Source organism: Cicer arietinum, chromosome 4, assembly GCF_000331145.2.
Source record: "Cicer arietinum cultivar CDC Frontier isolate Library 1 chromosome 4, Cicar.CDCFrontier_v2.0, whole genome shotgun sequence".
NCBI classification, from domain to species: Eukaryota; Viridiplantae; Streptophyta; class Magnoliopsida; order Fabales; family Fabaceae; genus Cicer; species Cicer arietinum.
The window spans coordinates 30,797,382-30,808,144 of record NC_021163.2 but is presented as its reverse complement, the minus strand read 5'-3'; the positions used below and the strand labels follow the sequence as shown (position 1 = coordinate 30,808,144).

General features: G+C 34.8%; 1 protein-coding gene across 1 annotated transcript; it reads left to right on the top strand.

Annotated features, from left to right (window-relative positions):
* The first annotated feature begins 471 nt into the window (after positions 1–471).
* On the top strand, positions 472–3,802 carry LOC101496630 (uncharacterized). Its single transcript, XM_004514822.1, has 5 exons — positions 472–644; positions 738–2,816; positions 2,899–3,207; positions 3,281–3,371; positions 3,449–3,802. The coding sequence occupies exons 1-5, from the start codon at positions 472–474 to the stop codon at positions 3,800–3,802; spliced, it is 3,006 nt and encodes a 1,001-aa protein (XP_004514879.1).
* Positions 3,803–10,763: the final 6,961 nt, after the last annotated feature.

Here is a 10,763-nt window from a genome sequence, read left to right as displayed (position 1 = left end):
GACTTTCAATTTTGCAGCTGCTGTTAGGAGTTTCATTTGCTAATAGGAATTCCGGTTACAAGTCCCATTATATCCCTAATAGTTGGTAGTGAAGACGAAGCACTGCAAGCAAGCCGGTATGTTTCATTCCCATCATTTTTGGTGCTCAATGAACTAAGTATCACATGAGTCTAGTTCAATTCATAAATAATTAAAAAAAGTGGTCCAAGCGGTTGAAATAAAAATTGTGATAGTAAATATTGAATGGGCAAAACATGATTAATGTGTGTGTCAAAAAAGACAAGTGAAAGTTGCAATAATTTGCTATAATGATACATTTGCATTTGCTTCCTTGTTTCAATAAATTGAGTCCTGATTTGATTTGAGTTGATTTAACTATACTATTCTATTTGATTTTACTATACTATACTATTCTATTTGATGTGAATTATCCTTTTGATTTTATTTTACTATACTATTCTATTTTACATTATGTTAGCAGTTCCGTTGCTCCTCAATTCTTTGTTTGTCCTTCAAAGTATGGATGGCTACCACCCATATCGTAGTTGGGTATATGATAGACTTTATGTTCAACGAGGGGGGTTGAAACCAGCATTTGCAAAAGGTGTTGAAGAGTTTATAACAAAGGCAATAAGTCGTAATCAGTTTGTAGAAGATGGTGGCATCAGATGTCCTTGTCACAATTGTATGTGTAGCGGTGTATTATCTGCAAGTTAAGTCAAACTTCACTTGTATAGGTTTGGGTTCCAACCAAATTATTGGTATTGGACTCAGCATGGTGAAGAAGCTCCACATGTTGACCCAGAAAATGTTCCAAGTAGTAGTGGATATATTGATAACGATGATCCATTTACGTTAATGCAACATATGGTCGATGATGCATTTGGTCCAACTTATGACTTCCAAAATATGGGTGATGAGGGCAACGAGGAAGAGATTAATGAAGAGCCTCCAAATGAGGATGCTCAAGACTTTTATGATTTGTTAACTGCTGCAAACAAACCCTTATATGAGGGGGCTTCTGATTCAAAACTTTCAATATGCGTGAAACTTTTAGCTTGCAAATCAAATTGGAATGTTCCGCAGAAATGTCTTGATTTATTTGCAACCATGCTTGTAGATGTGTGTCCTTTTAAGGATTCACTTCCAAAATTTTTTTACCAAGCGAAAAAACTGGTGACAATGCTAGGATTGAAGTCTGAGAAAATTGATTGTTGTGTTAAAGGGTGCATGTTGTACTACAAAGAGAATAGTGCAGATATAGAGTGTAGGTTTTGTCATGAACCCCGATATGTTCCTCGTAAGCCTGGGATAGGTAACCACAAAGACATTCCAGTTAAGAGGATGTTCTATATGCCAATCACTCCTAGGTTAAAAAGATTGTATGCATCAACGGAAACTGCTGCCCAAATGAGATGGCATCAACATAATAGATCAAGTTCAGGCATTTTACGTCATCCATCTGATGGGGAAGCTTGGAATCATTTTGATGCAAGGTATCCAGACTTCGCAAATGAACCAAGAAATGTAAGGCTTGGGTTATGTTCTGATGGCTTCACGCCATACATTCAGGCATCTTCATCCCCATATTCTTGTTGGCCTGTTGTTGTGACCCCGTATAATCTCCCGCCCGAAATGTGCATGACTAAACCATTCATGTTTTTGACTTGTCTCATACCTGGACCATCTAACCCAAAAGCAAACATTGATGTGTATTTACAACCATTAATAGACGAGCTTCAACAATTGTGGAGTGAAGGGGCTTTGACTTATGATATTTCCATGAAACAAAACTTTGTAATGAGGGCAACCTTAATGTGGACAATTAACGATTTTCCTGCTTATGGCATGTTATCTGGATGGAGTACCCAAGGTAAGTTGGCATGTCCGGTGTGTATGGATGGAAATAAGGCTTTTACTTTAAAATACGGTGGAAAAAAGTCATGGTTTGATTGTCACCGTCGTTTCTTACCTCATAATCATGCATTTAGAAGAAGTAAAAAAGGGTTCACTAAAAATAGGGTTGTGAAGGATGAACCTCCTCCAATATTGAATGGTGAAGAAGTTTGGGGTTTGGTTCACAATATTCCACGAGTGATAGATAATGCACATACTAAATTGTCTGGATATGGAGTTAGCCATAATTGGACTAAACGAAGCATATTTTGGGATCTTCCATACTGGAAAGATAATTTATTAAGGCATAATTTAGATGTCATGCACATAGAAAAAAACTTCTTTGATAATGTGTTTAACACTGTCATGAATGTTAAGAACAAGACTAAGGACAATGAAAAAGCACGAATGGACTTGGCCATCATTTGCCAACGTAGCGACCTGGAGTTGGTTCCACATAACAATGGAAAAATGAAAAAACCTAAGGCAAATTATTGTCTTACGTCTAGTGAGGCAAAGAAAGTTTGTAAATGGATAAAGGAGCTTAAGATGCCAGATGGGTATGCTTCTAACTTGGCAAGATGTGCAAATGTTAATAGAGGACAAATGAATGGGATGAAAAGCCACGATTGTCATGTATTTATGGAGTGTTTGCTTCCATTTGCATTTAGTTCATTGCCTGACCATGTGTGGAAACCATTAACAGAATTAAGTCAATTCTTTAAGGGCTTGTGCAGCAATACCTTAAGACATGATGAATTGGTCAAATTGGGTGAAAATATTCCATTCATCATATGCAAACTTGAAAGAATCTTTCCACCAGGATTCTTTGATTCAATGGAGCATCTTCCAATTCACCTCCCGTATGAGGCAAAACGTGGTGGTCCAGTTCAATATCGATGGATGTATCCATTTGAAAGGTAATTTATATTCACCTTTAACGGGTTCATTTTTTTTCTAAATATTTCCACTTTTATTAAGTTATTGCTCTCACTTTTCCAGAATGATGGGTGATTTTAAGCGCACAGTGAAAAACAAGGCTAGAGTGGAAGGCTCAATATGTATGTCATACTTACATCGAGAGACAACATATTTTTGTTCCCACTATTTCAAAACAATCTCTTTGTTTAATAGAAGCCAACGTAATGAAGGTGCAAAATTAAATGATGTTGTCACAACAACACTGTCAATTAGCAATCAATTAGGACGTCCTAGTGGGAAGGCCCAAACACATTGGTTGAGTGATGCTGAAAGAAGGTCTGCTCATGTACACATCCTCATCAATTGCAACGAGGTCAAGCCATATATTGAGTAAGTAGTATGTAAGCACACACCCCACATAATTACCAAATACATGTAATAACAATTCTCTCATTATTGACAGCGCCTTTTTGCACTCTAATTCCATTCTTGAAGAAGATCCTATATCTCAAACTCGTATACATGGAGAATTCCCAGAATGGTTTCGTGCGTATGTAAGTGCTTTATTGAAGTTTGTTGCAAATAAATTAGAACTTCTCACCTAACTATTGTGAATATCATGTTTGTATAGGCCATTGACAAGGAAAATGGCGTGACTGACCCTAACTTGTTATCATTAGCTTGGGGTCCTAACTCAATGGTTAAAACTTGGCACAAGTATTACATTAATGGGTACAAATTTCACACAAAAGCTTGGTCTCAGGGTAAGAAAACCATAAATAGTGGAGTTTATGTGAAAGGGGTTACTGGAGGAGGGGAAGATGATTTCTATGGAGTCATCCAACATATCTTCGAGTTGGAGTATTACAAATTGCCTCACAAAGTAGCCTTGTTTTATTGCCAATGGTTTGATCCTAGACGGAACAGAGGAACCAAAGTTCATCCACAATATGATATTGTAGATATCAAGATGAATCGAAAATAAGATCTCTATGATCCCTTCATAATTGCACAAAAAGCTAGACAGGTGTATTATGTACCCTATCCTGAAATGCGAACTGATAAGCGTCACTGGGCTGCAGTTATCAAAACAAAGCCTATGGGTCATGTAGAGGTGGATGGAGCCGATGAGGACATGCCATATCAAGATGAAGATATGGCACATGTTGAACAATTAACTGAAATTGAAGAAATGGTTGGCTTGCATGATGAAACACATAGCGATGAAGAAGTCAATGTAACGTTTGTTCCAAATATTCCAATTGATAATGATAGTGATATGGATGATGAAGATGGGGATGATTTTTCAATTGACATTTGAATTTTTAGTAAGTATAAATAGTAGTTGATTGTTTGTATAAATCTTCATATTCTACCTTTTGATATATTAGTTTTAGATTCAAGTTCTTTAATGTTGTAGAGTTGATAATCTTGAATTGTGTTTACTATTGTGTGTGCTAATTGTTTTTATTTATGTTATTTTTTATAGATGACTCCAAAAAAAAAAGATTAGACTCAAGCTTCCTTTGAAGAAAAATCGCATGATTTTACCGCATAAGGTAACTCAAGCAGCTCAGCAGGTACAAGCAACAATTGATCATTTTCCACTAGATGCCAATGCCACTACACCAACCTCACAATATGTGCGACATCCCACCCAACAACATGTTAAGCCTCCTACCCAACAAGCTGCAGTGCTTCCACTCCCACCTAATAAGGTGCATCAATCTGAACCAATTATAGTGATGATGCCCACACCAAATTTTGTCCCAAAAGACAACATTTCCCCGACTGTTGAGTGTTCACCGTCACAACCATTAACATCAGTTGCTTCACGACATACTTCAATTTCCGCTAATCCACCACCTTCAATATCGCTTGTTATTGGTAATAAGACTCAAGGGTCAAGATGTGCAGATTCTAGTCATGGGGTTGCGCCTGATGGGAGAACAATGATATGGCCAGATGGTCGAGGGTATGTAACTACATAAGGATTAACTTTTCATTACTACATAAGGATTATGGTTCATTTGAAGTTATTTTTTTTTAAATTGTTTGCAGGTGGTTACCGTGTAGGGTGGCCTCCAAGGCCCTCACCTCAGTCATTACATCACAATATGTTGATCCGTATCCTAGTTGGGGAGCAATCCCAGAATTAAATTTGGAACGTTGGTTCGACAAATTTGGTGTAAGATTAAGTTATATATATTGTTAATGAGTTGAACTATTGTGTGGATGCTAATTGCAACATTATAATTTATTTGTAATGTAATGTTGCAGGAGAAAGTTGCTTAGTTGCCTGAGCACAATTTTCAAATTAAGAATATCTTCAATACAAAAGGATCAATGCGTCTTTCTGATATGTTGATGCAAGCGAGAAAGAAGCGTAAGTGTCCAACTTGGATGGGAGAAACTGTTTGGAATGATCTTGAGAAGATATGGATGGATCCGTCGTTTAAGAAGATATCAAATCAAGCTAAGAAAAATCGTGCTTCTTCTAAAGGAGGAGCTGTCCATACTGGTGGATCTATATCCATTGCTGAACATACCATTCGATTGGTACACTTTTTATATTAAGGACATACCTACTATTTGCTATTTTTATTGTTTTGTTGTGTTGTTGTTTCAAAATGCATAGAGTTATTTTGCTGAAATATTTTGTTGTTTCCTTTGTTGCTGAAATGTGACTCACGGTTATGTTGTTTTTTATTTTTTGTAAGGCTGAAGAGTTAGGTAGAGACCCCACATTGGATGAGGTCTTTTTAAAAACTCACACTAAGAAGAAGGACAACTCTTGGGTTGATGAAAGAGCACAAAAAACATATGTAAGAAATATTAAATCATTCATTCATTCTTTCACTTGTATTTCTTGGAAAAGTAATTTGATTATGTTAAGTAATTTGATTATGTTAAATCATTTTCTATTTGAGTAGGAAACATATCAAGGTAAGTTGCAACAAGCTTCCAAAAATGGGGAAGCGTCTAGTAGTTGTAGCCAAGTGGTTAATGCGGAAGCTCGCTTAGACATGTGGGTCCAATCTGTTGGGGGGAAGAATAAAGGGAGGATCTATGGTGCTGGAGATAGATCCTCACTTTATAGACCAGGTGTCGCAAGTCTAGTCCCAGATTCTCGTCCATCTAGAGGTTGTGTCAATGTCTTGTCTCAATATGGTAGTGACAATGTGTAAGTTATGGTAGTGAGAATGTGTATTTTGAAACTAATGGTAGTGCAAGTTGCCCTTATTTTGAAATTTGTGGCAGTCAGGAGGTGTAATTTGAAAATACTATTTAACATAATATTTCACTTTGTTTTGACAATGATGTTTAATATGCTTACAATTAATTTTAAATATATATTCAAAAATACAGGAAACCGTAACAAAACAAAAATAGAATTAAAATCATTTTTTCATTACCCACGGACAATTCATGGATAAAATTATCAATATTAAATATAAAATAGTAGACTTGTCACGGATGATCCGTGGGTAACGTAACCTACGGCTTTTCCGTCGATAACTATCTACTATTTAACCTACGGCAAATCTATGGGTAACGTTACCCACGGAGACTCAGTGGGTCATATTACCCACGGACAATTCCTAGGTAAGTCTGTCCCACAGCTTGTCCGTCGGTAACTATTTTCCTACGAGCGATTTATCTACGAACTCGTGTCCGTGGGTAATCCGTAGGTAAATTTACGTTACCTATGGATAGTCCGTGGGTAAAGGTAAAATTTGCCGTAGGTAATAACAGTTTTTCTTGTAGTGTCTCTACCTAAATAATCTTATCTATTTGTTGTAAAAATAATTTTTCGTTTTCTTGTTAGTACTACTGATCTTGGCCTTTGGTATATCAAATGAACTCATTTTGATCCTATAGCCTACTGTGATGCTGATTATGTTGGGGATAAAATTGAAAGAAAAATAACAAATGTCAATTTCTTGGAGAAGCCTTAATAAGCTGTTGATGGACAAAACAAAATACACATCCTTATCAACAACTGAAGCTGAATATTTCTCAGCTGCAAATTATTGCTCTAAAGTCTTGTGGATCAAAAATCAACTTGAAGACTTATCTTTAAGTTATACAAATGTTCCAATTTACTGTGAAAATACAAGTGCAATAAATTTGTCGAAAAACCAAACTCAACATTCAAGATCAAAACATATTGAAATAAAACATCATTTTATTAGAGATCATGTTAACAAGAAATAAGTTGAAATAATCTTTGTTGAAACCCAAAATGGTAACATCTCTACTAAACCTCTAGTTGAAGATAATTTTAATTTTATTAAAGAAAAACTAAAAGTTACAAAAATTAAAATTAGCTCATTTGAAAAATCTAGCCAAAATGTTCTTGTCAATATGGAGAATGGTCTTCGTTTCCTTCCTCTTCACATCAAGCTCCTTTTATTTTCAAGTTTAAGTGAAATTTAAAAAATCAAAAATAAATTTCACATCAAAAAAGGCACATTAATGACTCATTCTTTCTCCAAAAACGGCTAATCTAGCCTCAAGATAACCTACTTTCCTTCTTCCAAATATCACTAGTCACTTCTCAACCAGCCACTCCTATAATACCCATGTGCGTCACTGTTTCCCTTATCTCTTCCCAAAAAACTACATCTTCCTTTTTCATCAAAATCTATGTATTCCTATTTTCTGCAACCCATTTCTATTTTTTTTTCTCTCCACTTCTCTCAATAACCATGGCTCATACCAAAGCATTTGCAAGAAAAAACCGAACTCCAAGAAATTTAACACATTCACCACCTTGATCACCATTTCCTCAACCATGTCCTACTCCTCCAGAAGTTTCTGCCTCTCAAAACACATTATATAATTATCTCTCATCCTCTCTTGAAACCATTCCACCTTCCATTTCGCTAACTCCACTCACCATTGTACTTCTTCATCTCTTCCAATGTATTCTCTCAAACATAAGTCAAACCCCACCACATCTTCAGAAAACCTAAATAAACTCATGTTGAAACCAAGTTGGTTTTATACTAAGAGTTTTGATGTTAACAAAAGTATTTCGTGAGAACAATATATTTGACTTCACAAGGTATCAAAGAAGATTAATTTTTTTTGAAAAAAATCCAAAATAAGATTTGATACAGATTTATGATTGAAGAAAATCATTGACCAAGTTGAAAAGAAGATATGTCAAATTTTTTGGAAGAAAATCTAAAATAAGATTTGATTCAGATTTATGATTGAAGAAAATCTTTGACCAATTTGAAAAGAAGATATGGTTAAGATCTGAAGAAGATTTGATCAAGATTTATCACTAGAAGATATGAATTATTTACAAGAAGATTTGATGAAGACAAAGACCAAGGAAAGTGATCAATTTGCAAGCTCAAAAAGAAGTCAACAATTAAAGTCAATTATGGTCAATATGCTACATGTTTTATAGTGTAAGGTACATGATGCAATATAATATTAATATATTTCAAATGCACATGAGAACCTTTCATTTTAGCATATGCATCAAAAAAAATTTCAAAAGTGTCAAATTGCATGAACAATGTTTGAAAATAAAGTTTTTGACAAAAATCAATGTTGCATTCGACTACAACATGTTGTAGTCGAATACAAAGTCAAGTCAGTAGCTAAAACTAAATATTTGTATTCGACTACGAGCCAACGTATTCGAATACAATTGCTAAGTCAGTAGCTAAAATAGGACTTTTGTATTTGACTACGAGACATTGTATTCGAATACAAGAATGTGTATTCAAATACAAGCTTCAAAATTCAAATAAAAATGAACGTTACAAAGAGGTGTATTCGACTATATTCCTGTTGTAGCCGAATACAACTATGTAACAATAAAATTTTTCAGTTCAGATTCAACTTGGATCATTGCATATGTTCATCAAACTTCTAGAAACAATTGTCACTGGTTTGAAGTGATGCCTAAGGAGTATAAATACTTCATAGCTTCACACTTAACAAATAACTTTTTTTCAATATCTTAACATCAATCTTAGAACAACTTTGAACAAACTTTCTGAAATGTTTTGATTTATTCAAAGTCTGACTTTCATATTTCAAGTTCATATTTTGTATTGTCATATCATTGAGAAAGATTTTCTATTGTATCTGAAATTATATTAGACTGTTATCATTGTACTCAATTGTTATACACGCTTGATCTCAGTCAAAGTCACTATTGTAAACAATTCAAGTTATTTTGTAAATTGAGGAAAGTAGCGTTCTTTCTTCAAGTGTTGTAAACTAAGATAGTGGTGTGCTATCTTAGGGTTATTGTTAGGAGGTTGTAACAGAGGTCCTAGGGTTAGACTTGTACTTATTCTAACAATAGTGGAAAATCTCTTGTGGTGTGCAAGAGGACTGGATGTACCATTGGTTATAAGGGGAACCAGGATAAACTGTTATGTTCTTTATTTTTTTGCCATTTACATTTTTACATACATCAATCCTAAGCAGAAAAATAATCCACTAAGTTTCTAAAAACCAGAAAATTTATATACACCTAATTCAACCCCCTCTTAGGTGCGCCTCTGTACTATCATAATCAATCTAGAAGAACTCCCATATTAGATTTAGAAGGAAAAAAAATTGGCCAAAGAACATATTATCAAGGATCTTGTTCATAACTATTTTTGAATAAAATCATTGTTGATTACACTAGGAATGAAGATACAATTCGTACTCAAATAAGGACTAAATTGAAAAATTAATTTTATCTATAAATAGGTACTTATGGTTGAAGAAAAATATCATCGAAAATCAGAAAATAGTAGAAGAACTTATAAGCTCAAAATTTCAAATTCATCTTAGAGTTCAAAGAGAGAAACACTTGTTCAAGTTAGAAATATATTCTAAGTGTTTTTTCTTAGAGTGTGAGTTATTTTTTTTATCAGCTTTGTTAGAAGCAACTACTCAAGTTTCAAACCTTTGAAATCAAACCTAATTGTGGTGTTAGTGTGTCTTCAACAATCTGGGGTTGTTAGGTTGTGTGGAGAAGACTTGACTGGTAGAGTCAAGGTGTTTGTGTTCCCCAAACGTCTGGGATTGTTAGGCTGTTTGGGAAGACTGGTTTGGATGGTCACGTGCTTTGTAATTCAAGGTATTTGAATTAGTGGACTAAAGCCTTCTGAATGATGGGACTGGATGTAACCAAGTTACTGGTGAACCAAGATAAATTTGTGTCCAATTATTTATGATTCATTGTTTGCTGCCTCTAAATTCGATTGCTTCTTATCTAAGTAATTCATAAAAACCAACCAACTTTCATCAAATCAGCAAAAAGTTATCATCTTTGTCAAACACAATTCAACCATCTTTCTCGTGTTTGCACCTTCAACTCAATTAGACAATTTTCACTTTAAACGAAGATCAATGAGAATCATGGTTGGAGTTGGTTCCTCCAAACAACCCAAAAGTGTGGACACAACTATCTACACCATCTTAGATGATGAATCTAGTTCCCCACCTCCACTCAAACGCCCTGCTCCTTCTTCTAAATCACCACCAAAATCCTTAAAACCCTTGACTTAAACACCAAAATCTTCTAAACTCTCTACTTCACCATTAAAATTCGTAAAAGGTCTTTTTACCACTTACAAATCACCCTCAAAGAAATCAAAATCCATTCCTCAATATACACCAATAACGTCACCCTATATATCAACCACTAAATCATTACCCACTCTATTTGATTTTCTGGAAAAACAAAAAATGAAACAACGCTCCAAACAATCCGCACAAAAAACCAATAATGTAGAACGTTCTCCATCCAGATCCATTACACCAGAACGTTCTTCACATAGAACTAAAACTCTACTAAAACCACATTAGAAAACAACTTCCAAAATCCTTAACCCACCACTACTCTTACAAATATCAAAAAATCTACTAAGACAAATGGGTATAAAGAACAATTGGGATTGGACGGGTCTTTGTGTTTG